This window comes from Coregonus lavaretus, assembly GCF_964263955.1.
Source record: "Coregonus lavaretus genome assembly, chromosome: 22".
NCBI classification, from domain to species: Eukaryota; Metazoa; Chordata; class Actinopteri; order Salmoniformes; family Salmonidae; genus Coregonus; species Coregonus lavaretus.
Window position 1 is genome coordinate 25,273,788 of NC_140009.1, and position 26,501 is coordinate 25,300,288.

At 45.1% G+C, this 26,501-nt stretch overlaps 1 protein-coding gene across 2 annotated transcripts in view; it reads left to right on the top strand.

The window, feature by feature from the left end:
* The window catches only part of LOC311149421 (signal peptide, CUB and EGF-like domain-containing protein 3), a 97,330-nt gene that overhangs the window by 41,665 nt on the left and 29,164 nt on the right, over positions 1-26,501 (top strand). For both annotated transcript variants that reach the window (XM_084186612.1, XM_084186613.1), the window contains exons 4-7: positions 2,132-2,266; positions 17,041-17,187; positions 18,082-18,198; positions 26,061-26,108. In XM_084186612.1, the coding sequence (XP_084042738.1) occupies positions 2,132-2,266; positions 17,041-17,187; positions 18,082-18,198; positions 26,061-26,108 (447 nt within the window). The remainder of the gene's footprint in view (positions 1-2,131; positions 2,267-17,040; positions 17,188-18,081; positions 18,199-26,060; positions 26,109-26,501) is intronic.

The following is a 26,501-nucleotide window of genomic DNA, read 5'->3' on the forward strand; positions in this document are numbered from 1 at the left end:
AAAGGTGTTACCCCTGCCACTCTCCCTTTCTTTCACTGTGGAGAAAGACTGTTAAGTTAAAGCCAAAGCATCTGCACTGAGGCTGTGGTGGATTGCAGCTCTGCTGCTCAAATGGAGTACACTTCACTCTGAAACAGCTCCAACTTCAACCTTCATAGGCCTTCCGGTCGGTACTTATAACACTAACTTTATTTAGCATCTCTTTTCAAGAATGCAGGGACAGACACGTCACCTGGCCAGCGATAGTGCTCAGGTTTTCTCAGTGGGCCTGAGTGACATGATGACATTGTTTTGAGAGGAGGCAGGCAGCGGTGCTGATGGACTAGACCTGGAGGTCAGGAGGGTCACACGCCACTAACCCACTTAGCTACCCCAGAGGTTTCTGTCTAGTCAGGTTCCACTATGACATCACTCAAGGGATCACTCTGGAGTTGGAGGTGTGTGTTTGCATGCATGTGTGTGTGCATCGGTGTGTGTCTATGTCTGTGTGAAAGAGAGGAGGACAGAGTGAAGTTTAATTTCTAACTATGCTGAGCTGAGTATCCCCCAGAAAGGAAACTTAATCCAGAGGCGTTCTCAGACTGGACAAATAGACAGAAAATCTGTTTCGCATGACGGTTTATTAAAAAAAGCCTTGTGTATACAGCAGATTATTGATGCGCTGAGCATGGTGATAGATAGGGTTCCAGCGCTGTCCGTTGTCAGGGACAGAGCACAGGTCTCCAGGGGAGGAGGAGGCCAAGCCAAGGCACTGTCACGCATAGGGAATGCTGGGATGGCTGGTAACATTACTAACATCTAATCCTGTAGACAGGTCTCTCTTGGGAAAGAGGTCTTCTGACCTCAATGGGACTTCCTGGTTAAATAAAGGTTAAATAAAAAATATACTGTATATAATATTGTATGACACTGTGCAAGACCTTCCATTTAAAAGGTCTTCAAAGATTAATGGATGGCCCCAAACGTCTTTAATTTGATACTGTTAAATCATTTTAGGGCTATGTTTGGATTTTTCCCACCGTAAGGATGGTGGCTTGATGCTATACATTCAAAAGAGTTTACATCTGGTTTCTCTATGGTCCGATACCCCATGTAGTTACTGGTGTGCTCTGACGTTTTTAACAAGTTGTTAATGAATAGATGTTGTGCTGTTAACACTGATTGGGTGTAGTCTCAGTTGGCTTCAGACAGAGAGTACCGAACACCTTTAGTAGTATCTTACGTAGAGTAAGGGGCCCAATGAAGTCTCAATGGGATTAAATGCTATGTCAGCACCTACCGGTTAGTACCTACTCATTAGTCTACGGCTCTACGCCCAGTGGCAAAGCATAGCCTCAGGAGATACCTCTGTACAGATTGCTGCTGTGTGCTGCACTTCACTAGGCTTCAAGTGCCTCAACTCCCTCTGCACTCCTCTCCTCTCCTCCCTCCCTTTCATTACCCCCTCCTTCCCCTTCCTCCCTCTCCCCTCTCTCACCTTCTCCTTCCACTCCCTCTCCTCCCCTCCGTTTCTTCTCACTCTTTTCCCTCCTCTCCTGGCATTCTTTCAGTGGAGGGGCTGACAGACGCTCGTCATCGACAGGTACTCTGTTCCAGGTGGATCAGGTTACCACAGTTGCCAGAGGATTGTGCTGCTCAGGCTTAGTGCTACACAGTTGGAGGCTTTCAAACCGTTAGCCCTCCGCTCCGTCTGCTGCCACGCCAGATAACTATTAATTGAGACACCAACTCTTCAGACACCTTTAGACATCCCCCTCTGGCTTCTCTTGACTATGTCTCATATCTCCCCCTCATTTTATGACCTCTGCAGTTTGCACTGCTGAAAACCACTCCCTTGGTTCTATTGCATTGATATGAATGTTATTAGACTCATACTTTTTCAGAAATGATCATGAACTCTTGTATTCTCCTGTGACAACCCTTCCATGCCAACAAACTTGCGTTTTGTTATGTTGCTGTCATATCATCATATATAGTTTCCTTCAGTAAAATCTAACTGACTGGGTGCAAAAAAGTAACTGCAGAAGAAGATCCCTTATTCCAATTGACACTAATGGTCTATCTCCTCATTCCTGGACCCATTTCGGTGCAATGATAGTAATGATTGTTCTCTCTTCCTGTTTCATTGCAGATGTGGATGAGTGTTCGGAGGGTAATGGTGGTTGTCAGCAGATCTGTGTCAACATGATGGGCAGCTACGAGTGCCGCTGCAGAGAAGGATTCTTCCTGAGCGACAACCAGCACACCTGCATCCAAAGGCCCAAAGGTTAGCCTTGCATCCTCAACACACACACATTCCATTTATGGTGCAAGAGAGGATACCAGTATGAGCTCATTAGTCCTGCTCTCTGACCTGAGGGGGGACTTTAAACTGTTGGGGTCATGATCTCATTTTGGTTCCATTCAGGGAAAGTATCATTTACACTGCAGATGGTGAATTTTCAGTAAGCCTTGTTTAGGGTTTTACTACAAGTCATAGGCTATAGGCTGAGTCCCAAATGCCACAATATTCCCTATTGTCACGATCGTCGTTAAGAGAGGAGGACCAAGGCGCAGCGTGATGAACGAACATGTTTATTTATCATTAGCGATAAACACGGACAGTAAACAAAAACAACAAACGACTCGTAACGTCCTAGGTAACATAGACCAACACGGAACAAGAACCCACAACCACAAAGGGAAAACATACAGTTTAAATATGTCTCCCAATCAGAGACAACCAGCCCCAGCTGACACTCGTTGCCTCTGATTGGGAGTCACTCTAGCCAACATAGAAATAAACACAACTAGAACTCCCAACATAGAAATATAACACATAGAAAGAACACACCCTGGCTCAACATATAGAGTCCCAGAGCCAGGGTGCGACCGCGCCTCCACTAGAGCAAAACAGGGGAGGGCTGGGTGGGCATTCCTCCTCGGCGGCGGTTCTGGCTCCGGTCTTGCCCACCACCCTCCAATAAACCCCCCATAGCGCCCCTGGTCCGGTCTGGCCCCGCTGGCTGGAGCTGAACTGGACTTAGCAGGAGCGGTTAGCTTCAGCTCCGTAATGGAGCAGTTGACCGGTACCTTACCAGGCACCGGTGACCCAGGCACGGGTTGTGCGGGACTGACGACGCGCACCCCTGGCTTGGTGCGTGGAGTAGGAACGGGCCGGACCGGGCTGACGATGCGCATCCCTGGCTTGGTGCGTGGAGTAGGAACGGGCCGGACCGGGCTGACGATGCGCACCCCTGGCTTGGTGCGTGGAGTAGGAACGGGCCGGACCGGGCTGACGCTGCGCACCCCTGGCTTGGTGCGTGGAGTAGGAACGGGCCGGACCGGGCTGACGATGCGCACCCCTGGCTTGGTGCGTGGAGCAGCAACGGGCCGGACCGGGCTGACGATGCGCACCCCTGTCTTGGTGCGTGGAGCAGGAACGGGCCGGACCGGGCTGACGATGCGCACCCCTGGCTTGGTGCGTGGAGTAGGAACGGGCCGGACCGGGCTGACGATGCGCACCCCTGGCTTGGTGCGTGGAGCAGCAACGGGCCGGACCGGGCTGACGATGCGCACCCCTGGCCTGGTGCGTGGAGCAGGGACAGGCCGGACCGGACTGGCGACGCACACCGTAGGCTTGGTGCGAGGAGCAGGGACAGGCCGGACCGGGCTGGCGACGCACACCGTAGGCTTGGTGCGAGGAGCAGGGACAGGCCGGACCGGACTGGCGACGCACACCGTAGGCTTGGTGCGAGGAGCAGGGACAGGCCGGACCGGGCTGTGGAGACGGATAGGAGACCTGGAGTGAAGAGCTGCCACAACCCGTCCTGGCTGAATGCCTACCTTCACACACTCTGTGTGAGGCATCAGCACAGGACGTACAGGGCTGTGTACCCGTACTGGCATAACAGCACGTGACACCGGCGCAGGATATCCGGGACCGAGGAGAGGCACTGGAGGCCACGAGCGCTGAGCCGGCACACTCCGTCCTGGCTGCATGCCCACCTTCGCACAACACGTGCGGGGTGCTCGCACAGGACGTACCGGACTATGCCGGACCACTCGTGGCACATTGCGCAGCTCCGCATACCGCGGAACCTGCCCAGTCTCATGCTGCCATGCCTGAGTACGGGGAGTTGGCTCTGCTCTCCATCCAGGCTCCGCCAACCTGCCTTCTGGCCCCCAAAACCCGGTGGCCTCCTCTCCAAATCGCCCTGTGGCAGCCTTCTGCTGCCCAGCCGCCCATGCCGTGTGCCCCCCCCTAAAAATTTTTTGGGGTTGCCTCTCGTCCGTCCGACGATGACACTGCTGACGCCGCTGCTCCTCTCTCGCCAGGGCCTTAATCCTAGCCCATGGCCCTTTGCCCCCGAGCATGTCCTCCCAGGACCACGATTTGCCCACCTGGGCCATCGCCAGCCTCTCCATCTCCTTTCCCGGCGCTTCCTCCCATGTCCAGTCTGCCTGCTCCTGGACACGCTGCTTGGTCCTTGTATGGTGGGTTCTTCTGTCACGATCGTCGTTAAGAGAGGAGGACCAAGGCGCAGCGTGATGAACGAACATGTTTATTTATCATTAGCGATAAACACGGACAGTAAACAAAAACAACAAACGACTCGTAACGTCCTAGGTAACATAGACCAACACGGAACAAGAACCCACAACCACAAAGGGAAAACAGACAGTTTAAATATGGCTCCCAATCAGAGACAACCAGCCCCAGCTGACACTCGTTGCCTCTGATTGGGAGTCACTCTAGCCAACATAGAAATAAACACAACTAGAACTCCCAACATAGAAATATAACACATAGAAAGAACACACCCTGGCTCAACATATAGAGTCCCAGAGCCAGGGTGTTACACCTATATAGTGCACCCATAGGGATCTGGTCAAAAGTAGTGCACTATATAAGGAAAAGGGTGCTATTTGGGATGTACACATACTGTAGCAATACTGCAGGCCTACAGGTATGTATTCTGTGACTGGTCTGATATGATAGGGAATCAAACCGGGTCTTTGACAGCAGGATCCGCCCTAGCAGGCCTGCCCTGCAACAAAGGTGAACAAAGGTAAAAGTATGAGTGGTTAGAAAACACCTGAGCTGTAAGGAAAGCTGTGTGTTGTTCTTTTCAGTCCTTTTCAAATTGGACCGATCTGATCTGGCAGAGTCTGGCAGCTTTTTTAAAGCATCAGTTGTATGAATGGCCTCGGGACAGCTGAGATAAAGAAAGAAAGATTAATTGTGTAGCCAGAAGCGGGAACAATACTTGTTTATGGAGCTTTCCTTTGGAATTGGGATGGATGTGTCAGAGAAGGGAAGGCGTGGAGCCAATCTGTTCAGAGCCATACATATACAGTGCCTTCAGAAATTATTCACACCCCTGGACTTTTTTTCACATTTTGTTGTGTTACAGCCTGAATTTAAAATGGATTAAATTGAGATTGTGTGTCACTGGCCTACACACAATACCCCATAATGTCAAAGTGGAATTATGTTTTTAGACATTTTTACAAATTAATAAAAAATTAGAGCTGAAATGTCTTGAGTCAATAAGTATTCAACTCCTTTGTTATGGCAAGCCTCAGTTACAGTGTTTAATGGCTGTGATAGGAGAAAACTGAGGATGGATCAACAACATTGTAGTTACTCCACAATACTAAACTAAATGATAGAGTGAAAAGAAGGAAGCCTGTACAAAACATGTATCCTGTTTGCAACAAGGCACTAAATTAATACTGCAAAATACGTCCTGAATCAAAGCGTTATGTTTGGGGAAAAAACATTACAACAAATTACTGAGTTCCACTCTTCATATTTTCAAGCAATGGTGTTGGCTGCATCATGTTATGGGTATGCTTGTCATAAGTAAGGACTAGGGAGTTGTTTAGAATAAAAAGAAATGGAATAGAGCTGAGCACAGGCAAAATCCTAGAGGAAAACCTGATTCAGTCTTTTTTCCAACAGACACTGGGAGATAAATTCACCTTTCAGCAGGACAATAACCTAAAACACAAGGCCAAATATACACCGGAATTGCTTACAGTTTTGACTTAAATCAGCGTGAAAATCTATGGCAAGACTTGAAAATGGCTGTCTAGCAATGATCAACAATCAACTTGACAGAGCTTGAAGAATTTTTAAATGAATAATGTGCAAATATTGTACAATCCAGGTGTGCAAAACTCTTAGAGACTTACCCAGAAAGACTCACAGCTGTAATCCCTGCCAAAGGTGATTCTAACATATATTGACTCAGGGGTGTGAATACTTATGTAAATGTGATATTTCTGTATTTAATTTTCAATACATTTGCAAACATTTCTAAAAACATGTTTTCACTTTGCCATTGTGGGGTATTGTGTGTAGATGGGTGAGATTATTATTTTTAGTTTGACCCATTTTGCATTCAGGCTGTAACAAAAGAAAATGTGGAATAAGTCAAGGCGTATGAATACTTTCTGAAGACACTGTAGATACCTGTAGAGGAACAGCAGCAATGAAATCCCCTCATCAACTTGACTGATAAGTACTATTATCATGCTTTTAGTTTGGGTAGCATGTCAATTCATGAATTACAAGATTATTATCACTGAATACGTCTTACCCTGACATTGAGATGAACTGTGCTATCAGAAAGCCACAAGGCCTCTTTCACAAGATGCCATTTTACCCTATTGTTCAGCGAAAATGTAGTCATCAGTATAGAAGGCCAGGGATCTTGGAAGCATGGTTTATGAGATCAATCTGGCCTAGTGAACTGTGAATGTTTACATTTCATAAGCACAGTGTTATTTGAGTGTAGTAAATGGCTGGATCGTGTGTTTCATTGGGAAGGGACTGCCCCCTCAGCTCCAGTGCTGTCTGTCTGTCTGTCTGCGATACCATCCTCAGGACCAGGCACCTAGCTCTCTCTCTCTCTCTCTCTCTCTCTCTCTCTCTCTCTCTCTCTCTCTCTCTCTCTCTCTCTCTCTCTCTCTCTCTCTCTCTCTCTCTGTCTGTCTCTCTCTCTCCCTCTCTTTCGCTCTCTCTCGATAAAGTACCCTGTTAATGTTCCATTTGTCATGTTAATATTGGTTTCATTGCTTCCAGATGAGCTCCATTTGGACGGAGAGATTAAAGCTGCCATACATCTACAAACTCACTCACTCAACAGATCACCGCCCTGTCATTTTTTCATTATTCTAGAAAAAACATTCGGAACATCTGCTTATTATTATTACAACAGTGTGTGCTAAGAGGAAAAGGGAAGTGAAGGAGGAAGCCAGTCCGCCGAGTTATTGAACAATAACCCTGACTCATCCTCAGCATTAACATTCTTGCTTATTGAAAAATGATGTTTAAGTGTCAAAGGCTACACTAAAAGTCATAGAGAGAAAATATGGAATTAAACATGAAATATTATTGAGTGTCTTTGCCAAGTCTGCTTAGAGGAGACCCTCAGTACTTCCTAAATACGGCCCTGGCCAGCCCTCCTCTTACACGCGCTAGGCCTGGGGTGCAGTTAGCTCATGAGTTCTATCACCCTCATTAAAAAGACATCAGCTTCCCATTCCTTTCATCATTGGATCAGGTGTTCCCCGGGTGAGTTAGGGAATGGAGAGGCTGATAAGGGACGTTGCAGCTGGGCTGGGGCAGGGGCTGGGCACTATCAGGCTATTCCCCTGCTGGCTGAGAGCCCTTGTTAGTAGAGAGCTTTGCCAATTAGGCAGCAGGGAGCTGCCAGCCTCCACAGCTAATGACAAGGTGTCTGCTGCTTGCCTGGCTGTCTCTTATTAGACCCCCCCCCCCCCCCCCCCCCCATGAAAGGAATGAACAACTCTCCGTCCAAATAAAGGCTCCCATCGTTTCGCTGGACAGAATGTAACAGTTCATTTATTCTCCCCAAACATTTCTTCCCAGTCAAGACATAAAGTCTTTGAAAGACCAGCCAAGGTGCTTAGCGGTTGATAGGAATGCCATTCAGGTCAGTGAGGGTTCCACTTATTTGTGGTTTTCTTTTTTTTTTGGGGGGGGGGGATAACAGGGTCCCTGCTACCCACATATGTGTGTGAGATTGAGTCTGGCAGATGGGAATGCCTCCTTCAGGAATTCCGTGCTGCTCAGTCAACTCAGACATCTATAATTTTAGTTTCAGTATGTTTTAAAATATCCAGTATGACAGTACCTATGGTGTACACTGATGGGCTATATTCCATTTCAGACTGTCTACTTGTTTAACTGGCAAACTGCTGATTTTTCAACATTCATTACACCAAAACGTAACATAATATTGTAGAGAAAATAGGTATTTATTGTAGCATGCAGCGTGTATATGGTTGTTCTATACCTACACTGATGATTATAATCTCCTAGAGCAGATGTTCTGTGGGAACCCATTAGAGCCTTTCATCAGAGAGACGAGAACAGATATTATTTTAATGACCTCACACTCCCAATCACACAATCAAACTGATCAAATGACAGATGCTTCATGACACAAGGCCTTGGCAGCGCATGACACAGTACCCACAATTACTTGGTTACTGCACTCTCATCGATGTAGTCTCAGGATATCAGGTTTACAGAGATCTTGGAGAGGGCCATGAGAATTGTGTGGTATACACTAATCATACCAATCAATGTGCTATAGTCTTGAAGTGGGTTGTTGGCTGACAAGTGTCTAGCACATAATTTTCCTCAGCTCTTTCAAACATGGTTACCATAGCTACATATACATTCTGTTGATTAATCAGAGAATATAACTAAATGTCCTTTGTTTGCAATATTACACTGGACGTTTACCACTAAATTCACATCCAGTCATTTCTAGTCAGCTACCTGACCATTGGGATGACCAATGAATTCCTAATAATCTCTTCCCTTTACTGTAGAACATGACTATCTTTGCCATTCCTGGAAATGTTTACTTCGTCATTGAAAACCACTTCCTGTGTTTGGAGCTTTCATTAGCTTCCCAGGGGGGTTGTTTGCCCTTGTGCAATGAGACTTGCTGGCAGGGTCTCTCATCTCATCTAACACACACACACACACACACGCACACAGACACACACCCAGACGCATGTGCACACACACATACAGACGCATGCACACACTCAAGCATGAATATAGGCACACACGCACACGCACGCAAACACACACACACATGCACGTACACAAGAGTTTTTAATTTACTTTAGCTTTAGGCACAGTTTTTGAGACACATTCTATTATAGCATTTGGAGGCAGAACACGCCATGTGTACGTCAGGACATTTGATTTCATGTCCAGGCCATAACTGCAGCAGGAATTTTGCCATAAATATGATCAAATCCATTACACATGGTGGCATCATAGTTTTGCTGCTTCACTGCGGCTACATTATTTTTGTATGAGAGAAGCTGAGATAGGTGCCAGTGATCCCTGACTTGAAACATTCTTCATCACCAGGGGACATGTAACCCACTTGCTTTAACAGAGTAGCAGCTAATTGTCCCTAATTTATCAAACTCCTTTATCTGTGTTGCCATGGAGAGTATCAGGTGCTTGTTTTATACACGGCACACAGGACTATGACTGTTATTTCTATTTCTGGTTATTTTCTATAAGCGTTGATAGATTATTTGTATTCTTAAATGTTTCCCATTATATGATATGGTGTGCCATGGCTGGCTATAGGCAGTCGTGTGAAAAGAGAAGCCTCTCTTTCTCCTGCCTGGAGCCCCTACTGTGAAGGGCTTGTAGTGTCCCTTCCCTTCCCATTCCTGGAGCTGGATCTCAGCATGCCTGCCTGTCTGGCTCTATGCTGGCCGCAGAGCTGTTTTTACAAGTGCAGGAGTGGCTGCTCCATTGCTATGCAGCCCGACCGTATAACTAGGCTCTTTTCCTATTCTGGGGAAGTGGAGCGAGTGGAACGTCCCGCACTCCCATGGCTACCTATTAATTCTCACCATTAGTCCAGCATCAAAGACTGTTTCTCTATGAGACCTACAGGACGCTGCCCCTCTCCTCCATTCTGGCTTTTTCTCTCTCTCCCTCTTACTTTCTCTTTCTCTGCAATTCTCTCCCTCTCACCCTCTTTTTCATTCCTTCTCTCTCACTCTCCTTCATCCTCTCACTCTCTCTCTCTCTCCCTCCCTCGCTCTCTCTTTCGCTCCTCACTCTCTTCCTCTCTCTCCCCCTCTCCCCCCTCTCTCTCCCTCCCTCTCTCTGTCTCTTTTACTCCTCACTCTCTTCCTCTCTCTCCCCCTCTCCCCCCTCTCCCCCCTCTCTCTCCCTCTCTCTGTCTCTTTCGCTCCTCACTCTCTTCCTCTCTCTCCCCCTCTCCCCCCCTCTCTCTCCCTCTCTCTGTCTCTTTCGCTCCTCACTCTCTTCCTCTCTCTCACCCTCTCCTCTCCCCCCTCCCCCCCTCTCTCTAATTCTCTCTCATCTCCATTTCTAATTTACCTTCAGTTGCTATCCCCTCTTTGTCTAGACTGGGCTTTCATTGGCCCCATGGCTCCCCACGCTTCAACAAATATATACATCAGTGGCTTGGGCTCTACCAAGTTTTGGCTGCCCTACTGCTGAATCCTCCATACTTCTTTTGTGGCGGGCATCCCTTTTCATAGTCGGGTTTGTTGAAGGCCATTTCTAAGCTAGCTGGGCCAGCATGCCGCAGTGGACTGCCTTAGTGTCAGTGGGGGTTTTCCACTAACACTTTGTCGTCATTGCTTTACCCAGAGGGCCAGCCTGAATCCTGTCTCCTTCTCCTGTCAGACAGACGGCTGCTTTCAGCTGGTCTACCTTTGATTTCAGAAAGAATGTGGCATTGAAATGACATTTTTCTTTTTATTTAAGAGAGAGGATGGCCTCCTTTATTTGTGCAGGTATTCTGGTAAGCCTCTGGTGTGTTGTGTTGCTCTATTTTGTTCTGTGTGCTGTGTGCCCTTCTCTGTCGGGGGGGGGAGGGGGGACGATGGATTGGTGGTCCGCTGGGAGAGGGAGAGCAGAGGTGACCTTGAAATTATGAGAGGAGGAGTGAGAGGGAGAGGGGCATGTCCCACAGTAGCAGGGTTTTGGATGTTTTAACTGTCTTAGAATAATGCTTTTTATTCATTGATGAAAATACCAGTTGATGGAAATACATTTCACCATCATGCTTATCGGTCAATAGGTTAATTTTCTTAATTTAGTGGAATTAAATGTGCCTGTGTCCAACACAACTATCACACTCGCACAGCATAAAGAGCCTATTTTGAGCGAGACTTCTCCTGCTGCTCCTCAGCTGGTTGCTGCTGGAGTAAAACATGTGCTTTTATAACTCCATTCATTGCGCAACAATTCTAAATGAATGGTACATTTACTATTGGTGACATATGGAATGGGGAATTGATTAAATAAATCAAAACTCAAAGGGCAAACATTTCACACAATGAAACAATGAATGCACAAGAATTAGCGTGAGACAGCTGAGCCATTCTGGAGAGAGACTCGTCTATATCTTCGCCATACACCCCTCCCTTTCTTCTTGTCTCAACATTTTAAATTGTACTCAAGACATTATCATCACACATATTTTAGATGCTTTTCACTAACAGCCGCTGTTCAATAATCAGCTAGCCTATTGCCAGGCGCTCTGCCCAAATAGGCATAGACCTACAAACTATTATTTCCATTTACCTCCCTATTGAACCCACCGCTATGCCATTTCTCTCCTGTTCTATTGGTTTTCATATCAACTTTCTTTCGTTGTCCAGAAGTCAAAGGCACAATCCTAGTCATATTAGCAACCCATCCCCCTCTTTTCTAACAGAGATTTTCATCTCTGTCACATATGGAACCGCTATCAGGTGTGCTGTTTAGAATGGTGTTTTCCCGTTAATTGCATTTTGGCAAATGTTTGAAAATGACGTTTTATTGTCTGCTTCATTACATGAGTTGCATGTTTTGTTAAGATGCATTACCATCATCTAAATGTGATTTCTGTCATTCTGAGCACCGTGGGTGGACGCCCTAATGGGTTATGCACCCAATACATATGGGTCTGGTAAATTTCTCAAATGGCCGGTAAATTAAAATCTTCCCGGTCACGTTGTCTGGCACCACATTTTCCTAACGGAAAACCCTGCACTACAGGGGCTGCAGAATAGACACACATACAGATGGATGCAGTCACAAACACACACAAACACACACATGCATGTAAACTTGCGTGCGCACACACACACAGTATTCACACTGAAAGGCACATATACACAAAATAATACAAAGACATACACACCATCAACAGCAACAACAATAACAACAACATCAAGAACAGCAACAAGAAATAAACCATACACCCACAGGTAGAGAAGCAGAGACAAGTGAGAAAAGCCTTCAAAATCATGTCTTATCTAGTCTCTTAAACCAAAAGTATTTAAACCACTTAGCTATACAATAGTTAGGATCATTAGGAAACTATGCAAGTATTGTTTTGGAAACATAGTATAGAAATAATGTCATTAGGTTGTTGGTAGTTTAGGTGCCTTTCATCCTAACCACAGACATGCAGATGTATCCTATGGGAAAATATAATTCCACAATCAACTGCCACTTTCCCTGGCTGGGACTGTTTATGCCCTCTCTCTCTTCCCAATAAGTGAATAAGCTGCTGCTGTAACTGGGCCTTTGGGAGTTGAAGGGAACCAACGGTTGGAAGAAGGGCCCAAACAGTAGCACTTGGCTCAGTGGGCTGGCTCTGCTGTCTCTTTGAGGGCAGCCGCTTGCCGTCGGGACGGCGCTAGGTCGCGACGCGGACCCCCTGGATGCCCTGTTGCTCCCCGGGCCCATCTGCACCCTGGCCCGGTCCCGGCTCCCTCTTCGGCTCCTCTCCGCCTTTTCCATGCGCTGACATTTTTATCCTCCTGTTAAAAAGTTTTAACGGCCCATTATCTAAGAGGAAGGAATGCTGCTTTAATTGCCTGGTCGCTCTATGTTTAGGCCCTGTTCCCCTAGCAACCAACAGTGCCCGTACGCCGCATCGCTACGGCAGCCAGCATCAAGTCCATGGGGCTTTCCTCTCCCCTCCAGGGGCTTCTGTCCTGTATGACGGAGTCTGGGCCCCTACCGTACAACGAGTCCTCCTTTTACCAGCCCAAACATTTATACTGACTACGCCAATAAAACCCCAGCATGAGCTACCACTTTACAATCTATTGCGTGGGACTCTCCACTACATGGCCCCTAAAGTGGAACTGACCAGGCCCTCATGTTGTTGGGGAGCTCTGGTGAAGAGGCTCCCTGGATTAGGGCTTTGTTCCAGGAGCCCAACTGTCTCCACCGCAGTGAGAATTGGGGACTATATAACATGTTTCTTCTTTATTAGCTGAGGGCCACTTCCCACATGTCATTTTCAACATGCTGCAGTGCTTTGCATTGCAAGTTTTAAGTTGACCCATTTGGGATAGTAGCCAATATTGTAGCCAAAGTTGGAATGTTTTGTCCTGCAAAACATTTACAAATAATTTACAGAAACAAAAGGCTGCCTTAATCCTACTGTACCAGTCTATGGCTATGATTGTATCAAATTAATTTTACAACCTGTTGTATATGACAGGTTGTAATAACAATTTCCTAAATTTCTCCATTTAGTTGATAGTTTTAATGAAGTGCTACAGTGAGCTACAGAGGTATTGCGACAGTGACACATTTTGTTGTTGTTTTGGCTCTGTACTCCAGCACTTTGGATGAAATGATAACTATGAGGTTAAAGTGCAGCCTTTCAGCTTTAATTTGAGGGTATTTTTATCCATATCGGGTGAACATTTCTTGATAAATGTTTTGCTTCTTTTACTTTGTTAAACTGCACTTTAAAAGCCTTAGCCTTGAGCCTGAACACGGTTGTGTCGAGAGCTGGAGCAGGGAGGGAGAGGTTGGTTCTAGATTGTTTAGCTTTGGGCTGCTGCGGTGGCACTGCAGTACAGTAGTCCCTGAGTTACAAGCCTCTCCTGAGTGTCTGGTGTGCAGGTCACGACCTGGTTGGGTGGAGACTGCTGCTGTGGCTACGTCGCTTCTGGGGAAAAGCTCTCTCCTTCTCTTGCTGTTCTTTGCGCTAATTGCCGGGTGTTCTTTTTTCTACCACTGCAGTCAGTGGTTTTCGATGATCGTTCTCCGTGTTCAATAGTGTGAGAACCAATGTCTAGTCTGACCCCTGGTAACCATTTGGAAGGTTCCCCTCTGGCTCCATGACTTTAACCCATATTGCTTATCCAGCGGTCTGTCTATAAAGTGCCCTGTGATATTTGTATTGGTTTCTACATATAGAGTTATGTTTTATGGGTCTTGTTTCAGTGGACCGGCGGTGTTCCTTATTTTCCTCCATCACTTCTCCCAGCTACTTTGCGATGGGCCATTTTTCTTTCTGCATCCCTATTATTTATTTATATTTCATTTCTCGACAAGAGACCCTGCATAAATTATAATAGCTGTAGTAGTAATGATAAAAACTGTAGGTATTTGGCAGCCAGTTGAAGGGAACTGCAGAGGGTGGTTCCATAGCTTGGCCAGGGAGAAAAGGACCATTGTGTCAGCACTTTGGCTTTTATAGGTCCTCAGAGAGAACAGGGCCCAGGTTCTGGCTCTGGCCCGGTCCGCTATTGATGGATTGGTCTGCGGTATTAGGGGAGAGGGGTGTCATATAGGTCTCATATAGGTGGGGAGAGAGTGGGGGGACTTTGGGGATGCATGTTGTGACCCTGGTAAGTGATCTTGAGTCTCTTAGGGGCTGCCAAGTGGGAAACTCTACCCCTCTCCGTCTTCACAGACCTCTCTGTCTGTGTGTTGGGTTCACCTCCCTTCTGTCTGTGTGTTGGGTTCACCTCCCTTCTGTCTGTGTGTTGGGTTCACCTCTCTTCTGTGTGTTGGGTTCACTGTCTGTCTGTGTGTTGGGTTCACTGTCTGTCTGTGTGTTGGGTTCACTGTCTGTCTGTGTGTTGGGTTCACCTCCCGTCTGTCTGTGTGTTGGGTTTGGCAATGAATTCCAACTTCTGCTTGAGTTTCCCACCGCCCTGACCTCCTGAGGTTTGCTGCACCTTAAAGAGGGTGTGTTGTTATATGGTCAGTGGACTCCAGTCATCGTCCCTGTACTTAATGTGTCTCAACGGCTGTGGTGGTGGAATGGGTTTTTTGTTCCGAGTTGACCCTCTGTCCTCGGTCTGTTTTTGCAGTCAGTGTCTGATTGCTCAGCCTCTACCATCTTTCTGACTGGGCCATCACCCCTTTTTACGGATCAGGAAAGCAAAAGCTGGGAAGCCTGACAGAAAGGCTGAAGCCTGACATCGTAACACCTCTTAACAGACTTTAGGTGATGGACAACACTAATGCAACACATCAACATCAGCTAGACAAAAAGTAGAGAGGGACTGTCTCTCTGACATCAGCCTAACTAAGTGAAACTAAATAAAAGGGCCAGTTCAGTTTGTTGGCACAACACATGGAAAACAAGAGGGTGTAATTATGGAAGGCTATGAAGGCAGGCGTTAAAGTATATAAATAAGGCATTAAGGATAAAACTAGGCTCAGCTCTTGTCTCTTTGCCATGGTTCGTCAGCACATTTACAATGATAGAATTTTCTCATCATCACATCATACAGTATGTCCACAGGGCACGCACATGAAAACTGTAGAATGATTGTCCATGTACAGTACATTGCAGTACATATGGAATGTAATATATAATAATAACATATACAAATTAGCAGACATCTTTATCCAAAGCAACTTACAGTAGTGCGTGCATACATTTTTGTATGGGTGGCCTGTAAGACTTTTGGCCCTTGGGCATTCTGAGATGTACTTACAGTCATGTGCGCATGCACTGACAAAAAAAGGTGATTTACAATATGAATGTGTGTGACTGGAACAGTATACAGCGCTGAAGTGTAGACCCAAACATCCTTCTGAGTGTCAGCAGGTCCAATGAGACCTGGGTTTTGTCCCAAATGGGCCCTTGTCAAAAGTAGTGCACTAAATATGGAATAGGGAGGGACAGGGGTGGGGGATTAGAGATGTGTTTGGTTTTTAATGAGACAGTGGGTTTGGGGCTTGTCACTACAGCTGTAATAGTGACACTGTCTCACATTGCATGGAGTCAAATCTCTGCCTGTGATCTCTAAAGGTGTCATCCATAATACATAGTAGCATAACAGATGTGCCACTGACTCCTGTTATAATTTATAACACAAGTGAGATCTGGGATGGAACCCTCTTGAGTCATGGACGGTGTTGTACAAGTGACCTTCATACATACATGAGATCAAAATGCTGTATCTGCATGGCACTTTGAGTTTAGCTTTGAATGGCTAAAACACTCAGCTATTGTAAGATGGCTGTATATAATGGAGTCCAACAAAAGCATCCCTTTGTTGTGTTTGGAGAAACAATGGATCCATGCATCCACAGTAAACGGACCCATTTGAACTGAACCAAAGCATTGAGGTTAGAGTGTAGTAAACCTCTGGAAATAGGCTGTGTTTTTAGGCCTCTCCCCTCACGCCTCGGAGTTTGAAGAATTTGGCTGAAAGTTGAAATGTCTCCTTTGTGTCCTCTTTTCAGTTAGGGATTACCTCAATTAAGCTTACAGGACTGCAGGATCAACTCCTGGTGGGAGTTACATCCTTTCTCTAGGCGGGCTAGTTTTTATAGCCTGGCACAATGCAGTGTGTTCTAACAGGCTATCATCAACACTGGAAATTTGGAACAGGGGCAATTGTGGATGTCAGTCACCAGGAGTAGACAGGGTTAGGGAGTCTGTGTGTGTGTGTATGCGTGTGCAGGAGGAGGCTGGTGGGAGGAGCTATAGGAGGATGGGCTCATTGTAATGACTGGAATGGAATCAATGGAACGGTATCGAACACATCAAACATATGGAAACCACATGTTTGATTCCGTTCCATTTCTTCCATTCCAACTATTACAATGAGCCGGTCCTCCTATAGCTCCTCCCACCAGCCTCCTCTGATGGAGGCGTGGGATCTGGACAAGGAGTAGTTAGTAGCACATAGTGTAAATCTATCAGGTCACCTCTAACTCACTTCTCCCTCTCTGTTTTCTCTCTGCAGTGCGATCAGAGGGCACCAAAGAGGGCCCCACCTGCATGGATAAGAACCATGGCTGTGCTCACATCTGCCGGGAGACACCAAAGGGAGGCATTGCCTGCGAGTGCAGACCTGGCTTCCAGCTCACCAGGAACATGAGGGACTGCAAATGTAAGTGGGCCCCCTGCTCCTCTCTACACATGATGTAGAGTCATTATAGTATTGCTCCATATAAACCACTTATTATCATGGAAGGTGGAGCAGATCATTCAGCTCATTCTACAAATACCTTCCAATAGATGCATCCAACAGATTTTTAAAACAGTGCCAGAAACAAACATTTTACATCAGTTATTTCCAAATGAAACTGCCAGTTTATCACACCAAATGATTTATAGCGTCTGATAATCGACACAAATAGAGTAACTAAGGGAGCGGTCAGCAGGTTTCTGTGAGACAGAGCCATTGTGATGGACAGCACATGCTTCCTGTTGCCTTCCAACAGGGCTCATCCTGTCAGGGCTGGGGCCGGGGCTGATGGGGGATTTGCCTGTGTTTGGATAAGGATTGGAGAAGTGTTATAAAAATAAAAAAAATGTGACAGCCCAGGAAAAGGGCAAAAGGTGCGGGGGTAGTGGAATGCAGACATCAGGATGGAGGATGAAGCCTTGGCTCTCACCCTTTGGCAGTCTGACATCGCAGGTGTATTTAGAATGCTAATGTCGACACAATCAACACACCACAAACAGACTCACGCATGTGCACACACACACACACACACACACATAAACACACAAACACACACACTAAAGAAGCGGTACTCTCATTCCAATGTGGAACTACAGTAGTGTTTTCAAGTGAGAATAAAACCCTGAACTCGGCAGTTCTGCTCCATTCCACTAAGTAGGTGATGGTTTAGGGGTGTGAGATCCTTCACACCAAGGTGTAAATGGGAGGACTGCCTAAACGTCTCCATCATACTGAGGTTGAGAGGGTGATGGTGTCACAGCACACGGACGACTGTGCAGCATGTTCCTACTGCTCTAACTGTGTGCTCCTTGGCAGTGACCTGTAACTACGGCAACGGGGGTTGCCAGCACATCTGTGAGGAGACGGACCACGGCCCCAGATGTGCGTGTCACATGAAGTTTGCCCTGCACACTGATGGAAAGACATGTGTAGGTGAGTCAGCACACATTTGACGGGTTGTGGGGGATAACTAAATGAAGGATGTGCTCTGAGATAGAATATTACATGTACTGTATCAATCATATCCACAACCTTACTCACATATTACCAGGTAGTTCCAGAGGCATCTGCATCTCCAAGTCGCCTTCTGCTGCTTCAGCTATTACACACAAAGACAAAAGCTGTGCCTCTCTCTGCTGCTACTGCTGCAGTCTACAGCTGTGACCTTCTCTCTCTCTCTCTCTCTCTCTCTCTCTCTCTCTCTCTCTCTCTCTCTCTCTCTCTCTCTCTCTCTCTCTCTCTCTCTCTCTCTCTCTCTCTCTCTCTCTCTCTCTCTCTCTCTCTCTCTCTCTCTCTCTCTCTCTCTCTCTCTCTCTCTCTCTCTCTCTCTCTCTCTCTCTCTCTCTCTCTCTCTCTCTCTCTCTCTCTCTCTCTCTCTCTCTCTCTCTCTCTCTCTCTCTCTCTCTCTCTCTCTCTCTCTCTCTTCTCTCTCTCTCTCTCTCTCTCTCTCTCTCTCTCTCTCTCTCTCTCTCTCTCTCTCTCTGGCTACATTTGCTTTGGTCTTTCCTCTCTCCCTGCTTTGCTGGACACTGTGCTTCCTCTGCTTCTGCTTCACCACCCCATGTAGCCAGATGCAGCTCCTCTACTCTCTTAGGCCTTTGGTCAACTCCTCAATTATGTTACACTAAAAGTATACCTAATCAAACCCAATCTAAACCTTCATTGACATTTGTAAATGTTGTTTGCTTCGGTTGACATTAAGTAATTAAATAGAGGCTGTGTAGAATGACCCATGGAAAGAGACACGTTGAACCAGACTGACTGGTGTTTTCTGTCAGGTGGATATATAGTATATTTGTAGTTCACCTCTTGGCGTTTTGTAAGTGAATTGAGGCTGTGTGTAGGCTGGTTGGCTGGTTTCGGTGGCTGGTTGACTGGTTTGCGCGGCTGGTTGGCTGGTGTCGGTGGCTGGTCAGCTGTTTTGGTTGACTGGTTGGCTGGTTTCAGTGGCTGGTTGTCTGGTTGGCTCAGTGTGTCTAGTCCCCCCCTCTCCACCATGGTGCTGATGAGATCCAGGCCCATGTCAAGGCCTGGTCAACCACCCTATCATTACCACCGTACTCTAGCGAGGCTGCCAGGACGCCACAAAGTCTGCTGTGGCCAAATTCAATGTCTGAGCCACCATTACCAAGACGAAGAGAACTGCGCCTGACGTGACAGATTAGGGAGCGCTCAGGCAGTTAGAGTCTTGGGTTTCCCTCCACAGGCTCTGGGGGTACGGTGGATTGCAGTGGGGGGAGACAAGGGGGACGGGGAGTTGTGGTAGCAGCCCACTCTGCGGTTTGGTGCTGGTGCGCTCCATCTCTCCGAGAGGCGCTATTAGTTAATAAAACCACAATAAAATAAACAAACCACCAAACGAGCCCCTGACAACGGGCTGACTGACAGGATGATTGGGACTGCTTCAGCCAGGCACTAACATTACTAAAGACAGCCAGACAGGACAGATTGGGAGATGGAGACTCCCAGTGAAAATGAATTTCCTCAGTGAAAATGTGACCAAATAAGGATGGGAGAGAATTTTTTTTATAGCAGTAATGTAGGATGATTCAAAGCTGAAAAACAACCAAAGCAACCTTTATGTAAGCTAGAGTATTCTGTTCATATAGCCCCAATATACTAAACTACAGTAGTTTAATTGAACCGGGACTACCACTTCAATGCTCTCAGTCCCATGAATGACACTGGAACAGGACCAACTAAACCATTGTTGACCATAGTAGTCCTACGGTGTGTATTTCTTTAGTGGGCTATTGATTTCGTAGTTGTTTTTTAGGTTTTTTTTGCTCATCGTGCCACGTCTTCATTCATTCTGTTGTCTCAAGTCTCTCCACCCAAACTCAGTCAATATTCAATGGGCAATGCATAGCCTTCTTTTATTTGAAACAGTTTGCCTTTCATCTTTCCTATCAGTCACTTTTGTTTGGGGTTTAGAGTTTATGGTGCAAGTCTCAACACATTTACTTCTACATGCTGTAAATGTACACTACCGCTCAAAAGTTGGGGTCACTTAGAAATGTCCTTGTTTTCGAAAGAAAAAAGCAATTTCTTTGTCCATTAAAATAACATCAAATTGATCAGAAATACAGTGTAGACATTGTTAATGTTGTAAATGGCTATTGTAGCTGGAAACGGCTGATTTTTTATGGAATATCTACATAGGTGTACAGAGGCCCATTATCAGCAACCATCAGTCCTGTGTTCCAATGGCACGTTGTGTTTGCTAATCCAAGTTTATTATTTTAAAAGGCTAATTGATCATTAGAAAACCATTTTGCAATTATGTTAGCACAGCTGAAAACTGTTGTGCTGATTAAAGAAGCAATAAAACTGGCCTTCTTGAGACTAGTTGAGTATCTGGAGCATCAGCAATTGTGGGTTCAATTACAGGATCAAAATGGCCAGAAACAAATAACTTTCTTCTGAAACTCGTCAGTCTATTCTTGTTCTGAGAAATGAAGGCTATTCCATGCGAGAAATTGCCAAGAAACTGAAGATCTCGTACAACGCTGTGTATTACTCCCTTCACAGAACAGCGCAAACTGTCTCTAACCAGAATAGAAAGAGGAGTGGGAGGCCCCGGTGCACAACTGAGCAAGAGGACAAATACATTAGAGTGTCTAGTTTGAGAAACAGATGCCTCACAGGTCCTCAACTGGCAGCTTCATTAAATAGTACCTGCAAAACACCAGCCTCAACGTCAACAGTGAAGAGGCGACTCCGGGATGCTGACCTTCTAGGCAGAGTTGCAAAGAAAAAGCCATATCTCAGACTGGCCAATAAAAATAAAAGATTAAGATGGGCAAAAGAACACAGACATTGGACAGAGGAAGATTGGAAGAAAGTGTTATGGACAGACGAATCGAAGTTTGAGGTGTTCAAATCACAAAGAAGAACATTTGTGAGACGCAGACCAAATGAAAAGATGCTGGAGGAGTGCTTGATGCCATCTGTCAAGCATGGTGGAGGCAATGTGATGGTCTGGGGGTGCTTTGGTCTGGGGGTGCTTTGGTGATGGTAAAGTGGGAGATTTGTACAGGGTAAAAGGGATCTTGAAGAAGGAAGGCTATCACTCCATTTTGCAACGCCATGCCATACCCTGTGGACGGCACTTGATTGGAGCCAATTTCCTCCTACAACAGGACAATGACCCAAAGCACAGCTCCAAACTATGCAATAACTATTTAGGGAAGAAGCAGTCAGCTGGTATTCTGTCTATAATGGAGTGCCCAGCACAGTCATCTCAACCCTATTGAGCTGTTGTGGGGGCAGCTTATAATAATAATAATAACATGCCATTTAGCAGACACTTTTATCCAAAGCGACTTACAGTCATGTGTGCATACATTTTTACGTATGGGTGGTCCCGGGGATCGAACCCACTACCCTGGCATTACAAGCGCCATGCTCTACCAATTGAGCTACAGAGGACCACGCTTGACTGTATGGTACGAAAGAAGTGCCCATCAAGCCAATCCAACTTGTGGGAGGTGCTTCAGGAAGCATGGGGTGAAATCTCTTCAGATTACCTCAACAAATTGACAGCTAGAATGCCAAAGGTCTGCAAGGCTGTAATTGCTACAAATTGAGGATTCTTTGACGAAAGCAAAGTTTGAAGGACACAATTATTATTTCAATTAAAAAATCATTATTTCTAACCTTGTCAATGACTACATTTCCTATGCATTTTTCTATATTTCCTGTTCAAATTCATTTAATGTATGTTTTCATGGAAAACAAGGACATTTCTAAGTGGCCCCAAACTTTTGAACGGTAGTGTATGTATCAGGAGAGCTCCCCTATATGGGGAAAAACAGACATATCAAATTAGCATGGTGCAATATATCTAAACATATGGCTTACTTATTCCCGTCACAGACACGCAAATAAGCACACACACACACACTCAGTAAGTGATGTATGATCTGATTTACTATAAGGGAAACTCATCAGTTTACCAAATCTTCCATTAAAGTTGAATTAACACACTGTAAACTTCCCTCTTGGACTGGTCTCCAGTGTGTTTGCACATACAGTACGTTTCTGTAAAGCAAGAAACTTAACAAAACAGAAAGGAGCAGCCATCATGTGGAAGTATTCAAGCTGTTAGTACAGCAAATCATAAACATCTCCAAATAGCAGGCAGATGCAGACATGCTCAGGAACTAGTCACACTATGCCGTCCATACACACACACACACACACACACACACATATACACACAGTGGTGGAAAAAGTACCCAATTACAATACTTGAGTAAAAGTAAAGATACCTTAATAGAAAATGACTCAAGTAAAAGTGAAAGTCACCCAGTAAAATACTATTTGAGTAAAAGTTTAAAAGTATTTGGTTTTAAATATACTTATGTATCAAAAGTAAATGTAATTGCTAAAATATACTTAAGTATCAAAAGTAAAAGTATAAATCCTTTCAAATTCCTTATATTAAGCAAACCAGACGGCACAATTTTCTTGTTTTCTTTATTTACTGATAGCCAGGGGCACACTCCAACACATAATTTACAAACAAAGTATTTGTGTTTAGTGAGTCCGCCAGATCAGAGGCAGTAGGGATGACCAGGGAGGTTCTCTTGATATGTGTGTGAATTGGACCATTTTCCTGTCCTGCTAAGAATTCAAAATGTAATGAGTACTTCTGGGTGTCAGGGAAAATGTATGGAGTAAAAAGTACATTATTTTCTTTAGGAATGTAGCGGAGTAAAAGTAAAAGTTGTAAAAAATATAAATAGTAAAGTACAGATACCCCCAAAAACTACTTAAGTAGTACTTTAAAGTATTTTTACTTAATTACTTTACACCTCTGCATACACACACAGAAACACATACACACACATGCACACACACGTATATGGACATACATTCACGATCGCATGCATGCACAAAAGCGCACACACATACACTACCGGTCAAAGGTTTTAGAACACCTACTCATTCAAGGGTTTTTCTTTATTTTGACTGTTTTCTACATTGTAGAATAATAGTGAAGACATCAAAACTATGAAATAACACATATGGAATCATGTAGTAACCAAAAAAAGTGTTAAACAAATCTAAATATATTTTATATTTGAGATTCTTCAAATAGCCACCCTTTGCCTTGATGACAGCTTTGCACACTCTTGGCATTATCTCAACCAGCTTCATGAGGTAGTCACCTGGAATGCATTTCAATTAACAGGTGTGCCTTCTTAAAAGTACATTTGTGTAATTTCTTTCCTTCTTAATGCGTTTGAGCCAATCAGTTGTGTTGTGACAAGGTAGGGGGCGTATACAGAAGATAGCCCTATTTGGTAAAAGACTAAGTCCATATTATGACAAGAACAGCTCAAATAAGCAAAGAGAAACGACAGTCCATCATTACTTTAAGACATGAAGGTTAGTCAATCCGGAAAATGTCAAGAACTTTGAAAGTTTCTTCAAGTGCAGTCGCAAAAACCATCAAGCGCTATGATCAAACTGGCTCTCATGAGGACCGCCACAAGAATGGAAGACCCAGAGTTACCTCTGCTGCAGAGGATAAGTTCATTAGAGTTACCAGCCTCAGAAATTGCAGCCCAAATAAATGCTTCACAGTGTTCAAGTAACAGGCACATCTCAACATCAACTGTTCAGAGGAAACTATGTGAATCAGGCTTTCATGGTCGAATTGCTGCAAAGAAACCACTACTAAAGGACACCAATAAGAAGAAGAGACTTGCTTGGGCCAAGAAACACGAGCAATGGACATTAGACCGGTGGAAATTAGTCCTCTGGTCTGGAGTCCAAATTTGAGATTTTTTGTTCCAACCGATGATCTCCGCATGTGTATTTCCCACCGTAAAGCATGGAGGAGGAGGTGTTATGGTGTGGGGGTGCTTTGCTGGTGACACTGTCTGTGATTTATTTAGAATTCAAGGCACACTTAACCAGCATGGCTACCACAGCATTCTGCAGCGATACGCCATCCCATCTGGTTTGGGCTTAGTGGGACTATCATTTGTTTTTCAACAGGACAATGACCCAACACACTTCCAGGCTGTGTAAGGGCTATTTTACCAAGAAGGAGAGTGATGGAGTGCTGCATCAGATTACTTGGCCTCCACAATCCCCCGACCTCAACCAAATTTACATTGACATTTACATTTTAGTCATTTAGCTGACACTCTTATCCAGAGCGACTTACAGTTAGTGAGTGCATAATTTTTTTTTTTCATACTGGCCCCCCGTGAGATGGTTTGGGATGAGTCGGACCGCAGAGTGAAGAAAAAGCAGCCAACAAGTGCTCAGCATACTCTTTCAAGACTGTTGGAAAAGCATTCCAGGTGAAGCAGGTTGAGAGAATGCCAAGAGTGTGCAAAGCTGTCATCAAGGCAAAGGGTGGCTATTTGAAGAATCTCAAATATAAAATATATTTTCATTTGTTTAACACTTTTTTGGTTACTACATGATTCCATATGTGTTATTTCATAGTTTTGATGTCTTCACTATTATTCTACAATGTAGAAAATAGTAAAATTAAAGAAAAACCCTTGAATGAGTAGGTGTTCTAAAACTTTTGACTGGTAGTGTATATGCTAACGGGTGGTCCATACTGTATATTCATTCTTATGGTAGTTGTGTGTTGGAATACTTTTGACATCGCTCTGTCTTTCTGCCTAGAAGCATGGTTGTTGGATGGGGCATGTTAGGATGGAGTTGGACGATTCTACACCAGCGTATGCCGAAAATATTTTTGGTATCTCAGATTGTTCTGGCAATTCTCACATAGTAACTTCATTGAGATACAATGATTACAAATGATTCAAATGTAAAAAGCATGTCAAACATCCTTCCTCCCAATTAAGTTTATATGTGAGAATTGCCAGAACAATCTGAGATACCCAAAATATTTTCGGGCTATGCTGGCATGGAATCACCCAGTCATGTTGGTATATCTATGGCAACAGTGGATGTAAACAGTGCATGCTGTGTGTGCGGTCTCCTCGCTGAGGTATAAAATCCTCAATGGTTCTCATGCGTTTCTATGAAAACAGAGAGTGACATGGAAATGTATAATCCCTCATTCACCTGAATGACATCAGAGGAATACATGTTCTAAGCATGTTGAGGAGAGTAGAGTGTCACACAACATTACACAACAGTAGCACCATGCTGTGAGACGTCACAACTTCTTATTTTTAACCCTGAATGCCTGGCAGCAAAGCATGAGGGTGAATCTGTTTGTCTCTGACCTGTCTTCTCTTACAAACCACTAACTATCTGACTCTTGCTATAATGGCTTGCAGAGTTTGCACTAACTTGGCTTTACCTCAAGTCTGCCTCCTCTTGAACGTGTGGCTCTTGTATGTGCATGATTGCATGGTGTGGGTTTCTGCCTTTGTTTGCCTTTGTCATTAGAGGTGACCCTCTTGTTCTAGCGAGTTATCTATCATAGCCATTTTCTGTTTAGATTTAGAATGTACACAACATTGTCTGGCCAGCCGTCCATTCATTATCAATAGTACAATTATTATCAATAGTTTTGCCCTTGTGACAAATCAATGGTTTTCTGCAACTCCTCTGGGCATTGATTTTGAGTGTTACATCTAGTAGAGATGGATGACTTATGTGTTTCATGAATATGCTTAGTGAACCAGCCCAGAAATGGGGGCAATTGCATTGAACAGTACACCACTAATGTACAGTATTATATACATACAGGATTATTCTCATGATGACATCACAGATGTTCGGCCCATGTTTCTAAATGAAGCACTAAAGCAGTATTTTTGCAATGTATGTGTATGTGTGTGCAGGGGAGAGGAGTGTCCAGAACCAGGCAGCCCCACAGCTGTTCCCCAATGGTAAATATCTCTGTTCCTCTGGCTCCTCTCTGGGGGGCTCCACTGACCCCCTGACTCCTCCTGACTGCGCCCCTCTGTCCTTCCATGTGGGTGTGGGGTGTAGGCCGAAAGGACCCGGGGGAAACTAACTAACCTAACACACATTGCACCCCTCCCAAAGGGGCATCATCCCTCTCTGACCCCTGACCTTTGACACCTCTCCACCTTCCTCTTCCTTCTGTGAATGCCCTTTCAATAACAATGGTTGCTGCCCATGTCAAACCTCGCCTTTTCAAAACACAGCTGCTGTTAGGAAAAGAAGCCTTCAACTTACAAGCACAAAACAATATGATAAAAATTAAAGACAGATAAGAGATATATGGCATGTACTGAATGCTACAATATTGGGGCTTT